Raw genomic sequence first — 14,405 nt, 5'->3', positions numbered from 1 at the left:
TCTGTTGTTTTTTTCCTTCCTTGTGTCAACAAGACATCATTGTGTCAACAGTCAGCAAGCTTTTACTTGCACTGCATATGTCACCTGGAGCTATTGACATGGAGTTGGGAAATGGTGTCTAAAACATGTTTGCAGTGCCTGGCGTGGGGGATTGCAAAACAACTGGAGAAAGAGCAGCAGAGAAGTAGGAAGAGGCTGCAAGGGATGGAGGACAGCACTACTAAATGGAAGCTGTTAGAATCCAGAGACTACAGTGCATAGAAACATTTTGCTGGAAATATCCTTGTCCCAACAGAGCAGTTCACAGAATCCCAGAATTGTGGGGGTTGGAAGGCACCTCTGGAGATCACCTTGGCCAACCCGCTGCTTGAGCAGGCACACCCAGAGCAGGGTGCACAGGACCGCATCCAGGCAGGTTTTGAATATTTCCAGAGGAAGAGACTCCACAGCCTCCCTGGGCAGCCTGTGCCACTGCTCTGGCACCCTCAAAGAAAAGAAGTGTTTCCTCATATGCAGGTGGAACTTCCTCTGTTCCAACTTGTGCCCGTTGCCCCTTGGCCTGTCGTTGGGCACCACTGAAAAGAGTCCGGCCCCATCCTCCTGACATCCACCCTTTAGCTATTTATAAGCATTGATAAGTTCCCCCCTCAGTCCTCTCTTCTCCAGGCTGAACAGCCCCAGGTCTCTCAGCCTTTCCTCATAAGGGAGATGCTTCAGTGCTCTGATGATCTTCATAGCTCAGAAGATGGTAGATTCAGAGCAGCTGGTCCCATGCAGCATGAGGCCAATAGGTGCTATCTTTAAGAACACACTGCATGCTCCTGTCTCAGGTCCTCAGCTACCTGTGAGACCTGGAAGTGTGGAAGCTCAGTGGTGAGACCAAACCAGCCCTTCAAGAGACAGCTTCTCCCACTGGAGGGGTGCTTTTTTTTATCTGGGTCAGGCAACATCCAAGAAGCAGGAATGGGAATGGGATGTAGGGTGGTTTGTAGTGCTCATGCACTGCCAATCCTAAGTGGTCATGCCTAAACAGCAGCCATAGGTTCAATGACAGGCACAACCTCTCCACTGCACACCACAATCTGCGCAGAGCAGATAGCTGTACAGGTCTATGCCACAATATGCGGACAAATGTGCAATCTGCTGATAATATATTAAATTTAGGTAGCTGCCTGATGTGGAGCTGAGAGATATGTTGTTAGACTGTAACACCTTATGTGACTTCCTTGCTGGCACTGTTGTGTAAACTGGGATACTATTAACCTTGCTATAAAAAATGGGTTGCGTGTTCTCCTTGTTGAACGCTTACTTACCATTTTCACATGCTCTTTCCTTTGCTGTATGAGAACACCTCTCTCAGCTCTCTTAAGCTCAGACCAATGTTGCTAACCCATGGGGAGGATGTGGTCATGCCAGTTTCACTAGAAGCCTCAAATATCTTGCCTCAACCTCATCTTCTCTTCAGGAGAATTGGCTTCTTTAAAACCAGCTCTTTCATGTTGGTGATAAGGGGGTTTGACATGTGGCTAAAGGTGTGCCCGCTTCTCAAGCAGCAGGCAGGAGTAGCCAGCGCTGAGCAAGCTGTGGAGCAGGCTGGGGGAGTAGAAGTGTAACCCTCCAGAGCCCTGAGACAACGCTCAGGGCTGAAGCACCTGCCAGCACTACTAAAATGACACCTAATAGAGTATCTCTGCACAGGGGTAATCACACCTTTAACTGCAGCAGAGATATAGCTGTTAACACCTCTTCATGAGCTTTCTGAGACTTTCTTTATCACGTGGGCCCACTCTGACACTAATCAGGTAAAAACAGGGGAGAGGGGGAGATATTATTTAAAGTTGTCAAAGTGTTTTAAAGCAAGTTTTGGAAATAGAGCTGCTGCCTTATGTAAGGTAAATGAACTGGATGCTGGGAAGGTACAGCTACCTCTGTGCAATCTCCTTGTCTAGCATGGCAAAAATGAAACGTCCTGTCCAGGGACCTGGACTGGACATGAAAAAAATGCCATTTTTAGCTCATATAGAACTTAAAACAAAGCGAACCCTGGAAGATGCATGGGAGGTAACAGCTCTGTTTTCTGATGAAATTGGGGATAGCAGGTTGAAATAACTGGCATTATATAAATATTTTTAAAAGTTTCATTAAAAAAGTATTACTCTTAGGTCTTCATAGATTTCACAGGGTGAGGAAATATTGGTTGTGGTTTTTGGTAGAATGCAGGAAACTTCCCTATTTGCCAGCCAGAAATGTGTGTCTCTGCCATATGGGTAATTTCAACTCTGGGGAGAGGAAAGCTTTTCAGTTAATGGTAGAGTTGTCTGGAGAAGATGAGCATACAGCTAGTTAAATAATGTATTTGTCTTCACACATATAGTTAGTTTTTTCATTTGTGTTGTACTTAATATGGAGAGATGCTTCTTTCTTTCCAGTCTGGGTGCTCGGCTGAGAAACTGGTGGCTTGGCAGTCTGCCTCACCACGTGCGATTAAAAGGAGGTGAGAGACAGTCTTAGAAAGGTCAGCATTTATGCAAGAAGCAGGGAATCCTCAGGTATGATAAGTTCCCCATTATCTACTTCAAAAAAAATTATTTAACTCCTGTTCAGTTGATTATGCTGAAAGGCGGAGAAAACCTGGTATCAACAGACCACACTATACAAAGGGCTGCTGAACTACATCAGCCTGTCACTGAAATTCTGCCTTCAAGGGGAGGCTGGTATTGACCCGCAGCCAAAGAAGTTTGGCTCTGGGTTCAACCTCTGTGCAGGCCTGAGGGGCCTTTCTCATGGGCAAAGACCCTGAGCTTGCATGGAAAACAGCAGTTTTCCTTTTCTGCAAGAACTGCTAGAGAATACCATCATGGGAGCTGAGCTGAAGCAGTGGCTAAGAAGCCACAGATCCATCTCAGAATGAAGTGCTGCACAGCTTGCTTTCTGGATAGTGTGCTGGGTGCTGAGATATGCATAGAGACATTTTATCTGCTGGAAAGGGTAAGCAAGACTTTTCACACTACTGAGTAATTGCTCCTTGTGTAGGTTGCTGAGAGTCTCTCCTCATCATCTTTGTGAGAATAGGGCCAGCATTCTGGATCATTAGCGGAAGACAAAAGCACTGACATTTAGCACAAGGAATGAACAAGCTTCAGTACCTGTACCAAATTATTTATTTGTATCAAAAAGAGCTGGCTTAATGACATGTGTTTGGTAAAGCAGCTTAGGATTTCTTTAAAAAACATCAACAAAAACAAACAGGAAAAAACCACCCCAAACCACCACCACAACAACGAAACAGCCCTGACTGTACAAGACAGGAGGACTAATGTAGTGACAGCATAACGTCAAAAATATGTGAGTAGTGAAAAATAAACTGGACTGTGTTAGGCAGCACAACTTTGCATAGTTCATGGGCAATTAATCTGATTTGGATACAGTGGATGTGTAAAACCACAGTCCACATTAGCTATAGCAGATGTCACAGTTTCTATCCCTTCTGAAGAAGTCATCGGCCACAGCCATGGGCGGTAGGTAGTCCATGCAGTCTGTGCTGGGGCAGAAGTACTGCGGGACTGTGTTGTCCGCATGCTGGGAGCCACAGGCAGTGCAGCAGCAGGGAGAGGTAGTGTATGGGGAGGGGCTATGGCAGGACCAGTCCTCTGCAGGGTAGCCATAGGTCTTGGTGTCCAGAGCAGATGGTGGGCTGTGGGTCAGTGGGGTGAAAGGAGATAGCTGAGAAGGAGAGCAGCTATAGTTTAATGGGCTGGACGGATCAGCTGAACTGGGGGATCCGGCAGCCTAGAATTTGAGAGAGAAGAAAAACAAACCAGCAAACAAAAAAAACCAACCCCAAAACCACAAACCCAGGACATTTCAGGGTGTCATTTGGGGAAATGTGGACAGCAGTCAGAATTTCCATGCTGTTCCCTTTCTCAGGGTGGTCTGGCTACCCAGGGAGATGATTCAGCCATTAGAGGCCTAAACCCAAGAGGCAGTTCCTGTGACATTGGTGTTAATAGGGAGGTTCTCTGCGAGTTAGAAAAGTGCTACCAGGAACTGGGCTATTCTTTGCAGGAAATCTACAGGACCTGTAGAAGGGACATTATCTGTTTTGCATCGTCTGTCTAGGTTTGGTTGGGCCTCCCTGTCCTCTGCTCCCAATGGGAAACCATGCAGAAGTCCACACAAGCAGCCTGCATTGCTGTGGCTGTAGCCCATGCCCCTAAAAGCAGCCACATTTCTAAATCAGCTTGCTGCTGTTCTGCCCCAGGATGTGCCTCCCTTCCCCATCTTCCCTCTGAGTGTGCCTGTGGCTGCTCCCCTGGGACACAAAGCTTACCAGGCCCTGGTTAAAGCAGAGTGGGACTGGCTGGAAGGTGTCTGAGGTGTATTGCGAGGATGTCTGGAAAGTACTGAAGGCTGGGTCTAAGGGTGCATCTGTCTGAAGACAGGAATCTACCAGCTGCTCCAGATAGCTAGGAGTTTCTTCACAGGAGAGGCAATTTGAAAACTGCCATGATGAACAATAGTTGGGAACAGAAGAGATGGGTTCTGCATCAAAAGGTGCTAGGAGAGAAGGTAAAGCAGACAGTAGCAGATCATTCAGTATCTGTCTTCACAAAGGGCAGGTGTTGCCCCAGTTCAGGTTTAAGTACTCTCATATGTTCAGAAATCCTATGGATTTAGACAAGGAAAAGGGTCCTTCAATTTCTTTGAGGTGAATTTTCTAGGGAAGCAGACACCGGGATGAAGATACTCAAAAGCGTGCAAATAACTTGGGAACTTTAGTCCTCTTGGAAAGCTCCAAAGCTCTTTAAATACTGCTGGAAACCCTTCTGGCTCCAGCCTTTTTGGACACGGATCCAGCTGGAAACTCCCTCAGACTCTTGACCCTCTGGCCTCCCTTCCAATGCCAACTGTTTACAGACCTAGAAGCTTGCCATGCAGTGATTTATGCTTCACAGCTTGGCAGATAGCTTGCACCTTTGCCTTACCCAGTCTCCAGATGCAGGGTAGCTACATATGCAGGAATAAGGGGTTAACAGAAGAATAATTTGTTCTTTTACCCTTCAAACAGCCAGACAGGAGACAAGTTTGTGAGCAGACAAAATGGAACAAATCAGTGATCACGTGTCACTGCGTGCACATAGTGTTACTGGCGAAAGCGCCAGTTCCTAGAAAGCTGTGGGGTCAGACTCCAATGTACTGCAACATGCTTCCTGGGGGTATGAAAGCTCACAGATGATCTGACTTTTCAGAATTATTATCTTTGTATGCTGTGTTCAATTTTGGTTAAAAGCAAAGCCCTGTCCTTATGGAAGCGGCACTGGTCTGAGGGCAATGAAACTGCACGTGGGTAGAGTCAGAGTCATAATTGTTTGCAGGTTCAAGGTGGCAGTGTTTAGCTGGATGTGGGGAGGAAGTGAGGAGGACTCAAAATACATAAACAGATGGAGACTTTCCAGCCTGAAAAAGCTTTGTTATATCTCACATTTCTGTATTAACACAAGTAAATTGAGTCCCAAATATTGATGATTTAATAATTTCCTTGTCTGTAAAAATGTGTATATTCACACTTGCCCAACCTTTTAGGTCTCTCTGCTTTAGCTGCAGAATAATTGAAGGCTCTGTGAGCCCAAAGTGCTGTTCCTCCCACCCCTTTCCCCTTTCCTTGGATATTCACATACAGGAAGAAGAAACTTTTCGTGTTGCTGAAAACCTGACACTCCTCTCACTCCTACGGATGCTGCCAGGAGAGTGAGAACAGCTAACTGCTGGAGCTCAGCAAAGTGCCTGTAAGGGCAATCTGACCCTCTAGCTCCAATTGGACCCACAGACTGCAGCCTGGAGAAGGTGATGCCAGCAGTGTTATTCCCTAGGCAATGAGCATCCCTTCCTGAAGGGGATCTCGCTCCTGAACAGGGTAATATGTACCCTGCTGGCCTCACGGCATCCTCATCTGGATTTCATGGGTTCCTCTCAGGTGCTGGTTGGCTGCATTGCTGATCATCTGGCAGTGTCTGCCTCAGCCAAGAGTTGGGAAGACTCTGGGCTGTGGGAAAAATTGGGTAGGGGGTGGGAAGGGACATGTTGATGGGCTTTGTACCAACCTGGGTGAGGAGGAGACACAGAGTCTGAAAACTGGGTGCTGCTGCTGCCCCAAGAAACCTGCCCAGAGACAAGGGAAGAAAAGGAATTGTATACACTGTAACACAGGGGAGCATTTTTTCTGCATGCTGGGGTAAGTCGGGATTTCACGTCAACCTATTTGTGTAAACCTTATTTACCTCATGGCTGTGATATGGAAAACTTCCCTAGCATTGACGGAACAATATTAACATGCATAACATGATTTTTCCCTGAGCCTATAATGGCACTGGAGAAGCACAACACCAACCTGGTATAAAGCCCTTGACACAGTACCTTGCTAGTGTGCTCTTCCTTTTGCATTATTACTGTTAATTCAGCAGAGAAGTGTCTGCCTTTGAAATGCGTGTTAATTTCTAGGACCATGAATTCCATAATGGAGGGATCCCAAATAATTTGTAGGGATAAATATGATCAAGAATGAGTAATTAACAAATTGTAGTGATAATTCTTGAAGCATGACTAAAGACAATTGCAGGTATCCCCATGACTGGGTATCACACTGGGTTGCCATGCTTGGTGTTGATGTAATTTGAGAACCAGCTCTGACATCACTTCTCACTCTAACACAGCTACGTGCCTTTATGAAGTGGACTGTCTCATTTTCTGAGGAAAGCTGGAAGATGAAGTGGACAGATCAACCTGCTCTAGGAACCTGACCTTCTGAGGGGGAGAAATCCACCCCAAAAGCAGTAGGAGTTCTGATGCTTGATGTTTGTGATAAGGATTTTACTCTGCAAACACAAACACTGTTTTTTCTCCTCAGCTTTAATTCATAGAGACGTCTATTTCATTTTCTTTATTCAAAAGGCTCTTGAGTTAGTAGCTCATTTCCCTACCGACAGCTTCCTAGAACATCCCTGTGCATTTAATTCATTAAATAGTGGCTATTCCAGGCTGAAAGTGCCTGTAGGACTACTACTCTTCTCTTTGGCTGCAGATGTGTAACAAGGCAGAAAGAGCTGTACCATCATCAGCAGAAATTTTCAGGTTTGGCTTTTTTCAGTGTGTGGAGGCAGCTTATCTTGCCTGCCCTAATCTCTGGGACCTCTTCAGGACAACGCATGCCTTTCACAGATCACAAAGGTAACGTCCTGTGCTGCTACTTTTCACTTTTTCCTGTACAGGGAAAACAAGTGCTGTGTAAACTTGCTGTGGGAAGTGAAAACCAGTTCCACACAGCCCTGTGAGGCCTGGCTGCGATGAAGAGGCTGCTTCCATTAGAACTGGAGGGGAGGAGTGGCCCAGCATTTCCAAAGCCCAGCAGTTTTGTGTACTCTTCACCCAGGCCTCTCTGCCTGTGGCTTGCAGGCTGATCAATTTTTTGTGCAATCAGCTGCAGCAAGGTACAGGAGGTGGGAGATAAAATCTGAAAACCGTCCAAAGCTGTAATCTCATGAACCAGGAAGAAGTAATGATTTACCAAACTCCTTATGTAAATCCTTAGAGTGGCTGCAGCTGGAGGACTCCTACAAAGACTAGAAGAGTGAACGAGAGACAGAGATTGTGTGTGTGTGTGTGTCTGTGCACACCCACACAGATCTCTGTCCTCCCCTTTAGAAGGGACGGGGCTACGAGCTGCCCAGGTGGTACTGAAAAACATAGGAGACCTGAATTCAGTCAAGCATGCTTGAATGTTATGCTAAGGAGCTCTAATGGAGCCGGATGGAGCCCTGCTTAAGATGTCTTAGCAACAGCCCCAAATTCTGGCTAGTAGAAAGGAAGAAAACAAGGCATGGGCAAAGTCCCAAATCCTCAAACCCTCTCCACTGCCTGGGAGCTGCAGGAGGCACTGTACCTCTGGTGCCTTCATTTCCTGCCTGATCTAATTGGACAAGAGAAAACCTCCAGGGGTAGGGGATTGTTGAAAGCAGCCTCCTGGGGGCCTGAGACTTGGGGAAAAGGGGGAGGTTAGGGGAGCTTGAGTGTGACAGAGCTTTGCACTGGTTGCTCCTCAAAGCTGCATAGGCTGAGTCAAAGGCATGCCCCAGGCATATGCTTTGCCTGATGCTGCAAAACAGTTTGGTGCATGCTTCAGCCCGGCCGGGCCACATTTTAAATGGGGGGCAGTAACCATGGCCTGCCTTGATTATCCAGCTGGAGTTGCTGTGATAGCTGTAAGTTGGGCTGAAATTTGTCCATATGACCCTTCCATCCCAGATTGAGTTACGTTTCTGGAGCACAGCTCTGCTTTCTCCCTCCAGTAATGGCTCAGACTGTCACCTGTTTAGATCACAGCTGCAGTTACCCTGGCTGAATAATCTTTTCCCCCATCCTCACCAGCCTGCTACACTCAGGCTTTGGCAGTCTCCTTGGCTCAGAGAGTACAGTCTTGGCAAAAAAAGGTTAAGAGAGAAGAGAAAAAACAGACACCAAAAGTTTTTTACTTACTGCTGCACTGGTTGCTGCTTGTCGTGCTCTTCTCTGCTGCAGTAACTCCTTCACTGTAATCTTTACTCTAACACCTTGATACACCTTGGGCTTTCCTGAAAGAATTTGTGGAAAAACACTTTACAAGATGGGAGACTTTCAGATCATACAGGAAATCCAGCGTGTTTTCAGGCATGCTGTATATGGAATCTACTTAGAGTTGAGATGATTAACTGGTCACTGTTAAGTCACTTGTAATCATAGTTTATAGCTCTCTTTAACACCTGCTATTCAAGCTTGTGACAAGCAGACATTTATTAAGAAGTTGGTGTTGGTTATATTTAGTAATCATATGTGTTTTATTCTTTTCTATCTCCTTCTTCCCCCCCACTCTCCAGGTGTCCTAATACCAAACTCCATCTGGTGCTATTGTTGAACTTATTTAAATTCCTCTCATATTTGCCATTCTTAGGACCTGAAAATAAATCTGGGAAGCACTTCATCTGGCAGACAAAGACCAGGAATAAAACAATGGAAATATGTGGGCAGTTCCTCAGAGGACTAAACAAAACACAAATTAAATTACTGCTTTCATGAACAACTTCTTGCAAAGCCTAAATTATCTCTTTATTTTGCTCATTCTGCACCACCCCCACATATTTCAAACAAGCATTTAGGATGTCTTTAATCCAGCCAAAACCGATCAACAATCATCAGTCACTACCTGGTGAGGGATTTTTAGTACAGGAAATGGTAAAGAATTTACGTGTTCTGAAAAATCACTTTCATTTGCTGTACTCACGGTAAAACACTTAAAGCCTCTGGCAGTTCTGCTTCTGTCCTAACTTCCTGCTGTTATTTTTATCTAGTAGCAGATCCTACAAACACTAGTGTTGTCTCATCCTGCAGTCAGCTGTTCCCCAGTGGAGGCAGCTGGTTGCAGGTTCCCTACCCTATTGCTGCTGCATGCGGCAATAAGGCAGTGCTGGATTTGTGGGTTCTGCCCACATATTCAGGGAATCCCACACTGTAGGCACTGTCCTCTTCTGCTATAAGCTCTCCCCATTGCTGATGGCTGTATGGCATCTTCATCCTCTTGTCTGCCCCCTTGGTGCTCTGGTTGAGGACATACTGTAACAGGCATACAGGTCCCACCAGAAAGGTGGCAGACTGAGTCGGGTCTGCCTCGAGGGGAGTTTGCTGAGCTGTGCTCTCAGCAGCTGGGGATTATTCATCTTGTATTTTTGTTTCTATTCGACAAACCAAAGACGGGGAAAATGAGGGGAGGAGAGGGTTGAATTTAATGAGAACACCCTATTTCCAGGACTCCCTATAGCCAGGAGGGCCCTGAGCTAGTGGCCCCTTCTGCAAGTTTGGGTCCACGCTACATACAGCCTCAGCTCTGGTCTGCATGGGCAGCTGGACAGGGCTAGGGGCTGCACTTTGAGCAATTTAAAAAGAAAATAACAGGTGAGGTATGGACACATCTATAATCCAGGTGCTGGCCACCAGGCAGCCCCCAGCCCCAGCTCTCATGGTGACCACCGTGCCCTGCGGATCCTGTTTTCTAGCGCCCCGAGGCCCCAGGATGGTCTGCATGCAGGTGAAGCATCGAGAGCAGGACTACCATGGCCAGCTCTCCTGAAGTGGTCAGGCTGTGGATGGAAGGGGTAGGGTGATGAAGCTGGGGCTGGGGGTCAAGGAGCAGGGTGCTGGGGGTGGGCTGGGGTTCAGGCAACGGGGTGGTCAGGGCAGGCTGGGAATCAGAAGCGGGGTGACAAGAGCAGGCACGGTGTCAGGGCGGGCTTGGGCTCGGGGAGCAGGGCAGTCGGGGGTCAGGCTGACGGTCAAGAGCAGTGTGGGGAGGGCACAAGAGGCGGGGGGCAAGGCTAGGGGGACCACGTCTCCCACCCCGCCGCGGGGGCTCGGGGCGGCTGCGCTGCCCGGCAGGGAGCCGCGGGGATGGCCGCCGGAGGGCGAGCGGCGCCGGGCCGGGTCGGGGCGGCTCCGCGGCGCCCCGGCTCCCCCCGCCGGCCGGTGCCGCCGGGCCGGGTCTGCCCGCTGCGCCCCGCTGCGCCCCGGTCCTGCCGGCGGCCCCGCGGCCGGCTGGGGCTGGCCCTCGGCGGGCAGGAGCCCTTCCCTGCCTCCTCCTCCCCGCCCTCCCCGGTTCCTCCTCGCTTGGGAGGCGCGATTGCCTCGCTGGAGAACTGACTCCGGCGAACCCCGAAACAGCCCCAAAATGGGGTGGCGGGGGGTGGGGGGGTGGGGGCGGTAGGGCTTACCAGACATCCTGAGCAGGAGCGGGCAGCACCTCGCTGGTGCGGTGGCAGTAGTGGCCCTGGCCCCGGCCCAGAGCAGGTGAAGGGGGCAAGAGGAGACCAGCTTAAAATTTAGGGGTGAAGGGGCCTGCTTGCCTGGTGGCAATGCCAGGTGGATCCGGCAATATTATTGTTTTATCCCTACAGGTATAAGTTTGAGTTTTTCTCTCCTAATGCCAAGTATTTAAAACCTCTAGAAACCAATGATTTGACAATCAATGATTGCGCGATACTTTCAATTTGAATATTCAAAGGCTCCACAAAATGGGCTATCTTTTCGTGAAACTAAGCACATCCCCATCTAGCAGAGGGTCTGGGGGAATAAGATTTGGTGGGTCCACCCAACCCACCCTTTGCTTTTGGGACATTTGCAGGGTTTTATCCATCGTTCCCTGAACAAAGCAGATGCCTCAAAACTGGCTCGGTATTTTCCCCTCAGATGCACAGGCTGGGTTCCAGCCCTCTCATATTTCATTTGCTACCTGCAGAGAGCACTCTGCAAGGGACTGAGCTGCTTTTTGCACATTTTTCCACATTTTAAGGCTAAATACTAAGGTTTTGGGGCCAAAATGGCAGTGGGTAGGTGTGATGTAACAAAGAGGCTGACCTGGGCACCCAGGTAGCTAAAGCTACCCAAGCCCCACTTCTTTCCTCAGCACTCCCTTCCCCCTGCCCAGATGCTGGGCTTATACTGGAGTATATTTGCATTTTCCCCTAAATCAGACCATTTGCTCTTGCTGCACAAATTGGTCCCTCTCTTCTTACATGTTTCACTGCTGGCCTGCCCTGAGTGCTGCAGGTGGTGAGGTTTCAGTGTGTAGTAGGATGTCACAGTTTTTGGATAACCCGTCATCACTATACAATACTGACATAGCTGGGTTTTTAGGTTGCATTTAAACTTTTCCCTTGCCACTGCAGTCTGTGCTGTGAACTCGCCAGTAATAGCTGGCTGAGGTAGAAAGCAGGCCAGGCTGTTAATAATCTACTACCAGTTCAGTTTGGCTATTGCTGCAGCTGAATCTTTTCCTTTAAGCTGAACAAATACACTTGATTTCTGTGGAGAGTGGTCACAGAGGCGATGCCATTCCTTGTGCTGAAATGTGCCTCTGCAGCTCCTAGTAAGCTCTGGGCAGCTCTACAGGGACACTTCCCACAGGGTCTTCCAGAGAGAAGCCCTCTCCCCCCACCTGCGATGCACCAAAAAGGAGAGTGTTGTGCTGGGGCAGTTGCAGAGGCGGGGTTGCAGTACACAGGCGTGCCCGTGCTAAGCAGTTTGGGACCTGAAGCCCTTGGGTTGCTGGGGCTGCTTCCCACTGAAGCATCAGTGGTGGGTGCATAGAGCCCAGTGAGGCCATGGGCGCTGTACAGGGGAGCTGCACTCCCGCGAACCACGGTAATGTTTATCTCTGTAACCAGAGACCACAGGACAGGCTGCACAGCTCCAGTTGTGACTGAGCTGTATGCCTTAAGGAAACATGAAGTACCGGTGTTCAGGGTGTACCTGCATGTTTTGGGTTTCAGAGCATTTCCAGGTTCACAGAGACTTAACTGCCAACTGTCTTGGTTAAGAGCTGAATGCCAGAGTGGGTCAAACACAAGATAGCCCAAAAACTTTCTGTCTCTGCTTTGCCCTCAGAACCTGACAGGAATACAGCCAGACTGACCCCGCTGTCCCCATCCATGCAAGGCCCTTGAGAAAGATACAGCTGAGAAAGCTGATGGTGACCGCTTTGCTGCTTTGTCAGACAGCAGCTATGGACAGTGTTTCAGCCTGGCAGTGTTGTCGGTTGTGGTGTGGAATAAGGCTGAGGCTTTGTCAGGCCTCACATTTGGGGACACAGGGGCTGGGTGGAGGGCAAGGAGACCTGCACGCACCCTGAGATGCTCTGGGGCTCTTTGCCTTGCCCTGGCCCGTGGTCCAGGGGGCAGCTCTGGCTGAACAGGTGCCAGCCCAGGATGCTCCACACCTGCCACTCGTGGGAGGCTGTGGTGCCTAGGGACCAAATAGGGAGGCAGCTTGGCTCATCTTGCCCCATGCTTAGTGTGTGTGCTGGCTGCTGGATATTTCCCTGTCCCTCCAGGGTCTGACTAATAAAAGGAACAGTGGAGGCCATGGGGTGAGCAGAGGTGAGATCTGAGGCACAGAAAGCCATGGGAGTTTGCTTTTCCAAGCAGGTCTGAACGAGGTTGGGGAGACAGGAAGCATTGGGATGGACTCCAGCCCCAGCAGGATCGGAGCCGGGCTCTCCCAGCTGGCCGCGGGCCTCTGCTCGAGCCAGGGCTCCGGAGTCTCGGGCCCCGGGGAAGCCTGGGCACAGCCCAGTGGCTGGGCAGGGGTGCAGGGGCGAGCTTGGTACGGTGGTCGGGGCTGGCCCACGGCTGTGACCCAGGGACGACTCCGAGGCCGCTGCCCCGGGGGTGCAGAGGCACCTGCAGGAGGGTGCCCCGTCCCTGCCGTGCGCTGCTGCGGGGGGCTGCGGATCCCCGCGGAGTAGAAGCAGGGGCTGTGCTGAGCCCCTGAAGACATAAACGGGTTCTGCCGGGCATGTTTGCACCAGAGCTGCTGGTGCTCCGGCTCTTGCAGCTGCTTCTCAGCTGTGTTGCAAGGGGTGAGTGTGAGAGATCTATCCCAGGGCAGCCTGTGCAGACCCTTCCCTTTCAGGGCAGCTACCAAGATCCCTGGGAACACTCCTTTCATCCTTTGATGCCAGAACATACCCTGGATGGTCTGTGGGTGCCTGAACAGCCAGGGAGGTGTTGTCTGCTAGGTGTGGGCTGAGCAAGGCGCTTGTATGGTTGCTGCATGTGCACTGAATTGCAGGGGCATTCCTGGGCTGCAGGATGAGGGGTGTCAGGGACGATGCAAGGTGGTGCACCTGTGAAAGAAAGGGCTTTGTGTAAAGGACTGGGCATTCCTGCTTGGCAGCTCTCTGAAGTCTTGCTTACAGGGGCCTGATATTGCTGCCTGTTTCTAGGTGCAGTGCTGTGTCCCTAGTCTGTGTTGCCCTGCAGAGAGGTCCCAGAAGGCAGCGTGGCATGAAGTGATGCTCTGGGTCCGATCCTGTGACTCCTATGCCATTTATGATCCCTGGAGGGTGTTGAGAAGACTCCAACTGCCCCATCAGCCCCAGGACTTGAGGAGAAAAGGCAGGGAGGGCCTTAAAGCACCTCACCACTACACACTCTCAGGCCCTGGAAAGCTCCTGTTCTTCCTCAGCGAGGCTTTTGTTGCTGCTTCTGTGGGTGCCAGGCTGGGGGACGAGGTGGGACAAAGAGGGTAGCCTCTGTCCACCTCTGCCGGGTGTGGACACAGCCACGGGAATTGGCTGCATCTGTGAGTGCTGCACAGGACGCTGTGTGTGTGTTTGTGTGTGCAGAGCTACCTCTAGTGGCCATAGGGCCCGGCCTGGCACGGGGACTTCAAATCAGCCTTGTTCCCAATTACAGCCCCAGGTGGGTGCCTCTTGGCAAGGGGCTGGAAGCAATCTGCCGTATGGCCACTGACACAGGGCTTCAGGTCACATCACTTGGCCTGATCTGGCATAGGCAAGAGGGGGAACAGCTCTGCCCTTTCTTCAG

The 14,405-nt window shown here is 50.0% G+C and overlaps 2 protein-coding genes across 2 annotated transcripts in view; one reads left to right on the top strand and one right to left on the bottom strand.

Moving 5' to 3' along the window:
- POU2AF1 (POU class 2 homeobox associating factor 1) overlaps positions 1 to 14,405 on the top strand; it is a 45,179-nt gene that overhangs the window by 18,158 nt on the left and 12,616 nt on the right. The window contains exons 13-14 of the mRNA XM_064470955.1: positions 5,681 to 5,974; positions 7,079 to 7,224. The gene's annotated coding sequence lies outside the window, so the exon portion shown is untranslated. The remainder of the gene's footprint in view (positions 1 to 5,680; positions 5,975 to 7,078; positions 7,225 to 14,405) is intronic.
- POU2AF3 (POU class 2 homeobox associating factor 3) lies at positions 3,162 to 10,961 on the bottom strand. Its single transcript, XM_064470958.1, has 5 exons — positions 10,791 to 10,961; positions 8,530 to 8,624; positions 6,102 to 6,159; positions 4,331 to 4,557; positions 3,162 to 3,789 (listed from the first exon to the last, which is right to left on the bottom strand). The coding sequence occupies exons 1-5, from the start codon at positions 10,795 to 10,797 to the stop codon at positions 3,454 to 3,456; spliced, it is 723 nt and encodes a 240-aa protein (XP_064327028.1). The 5' UTR covers positions 10,798 to 10,961; the 3' UTR covers positions 3,162 to 3,453.

Source organism: Phalacrocorax carbo, chromosome 21, assembly GCF_963921805.1.
Source record: "Phalacrocorax carbo chromosome 21, bPhaCar2.1, whole genome shotgun sequence".
Taxonomy (NCBI): Eukaryota; Metazoa; Chordata; class Aves; order Suliformes; family Phalacrocoracidae; genus Phalacrocorax; species Phalacrocorax carbo.
Note: the sequence above shows the minus strand (reverse complement) of the source record. Positions and strands in the feature narration are given on the sequence as shown.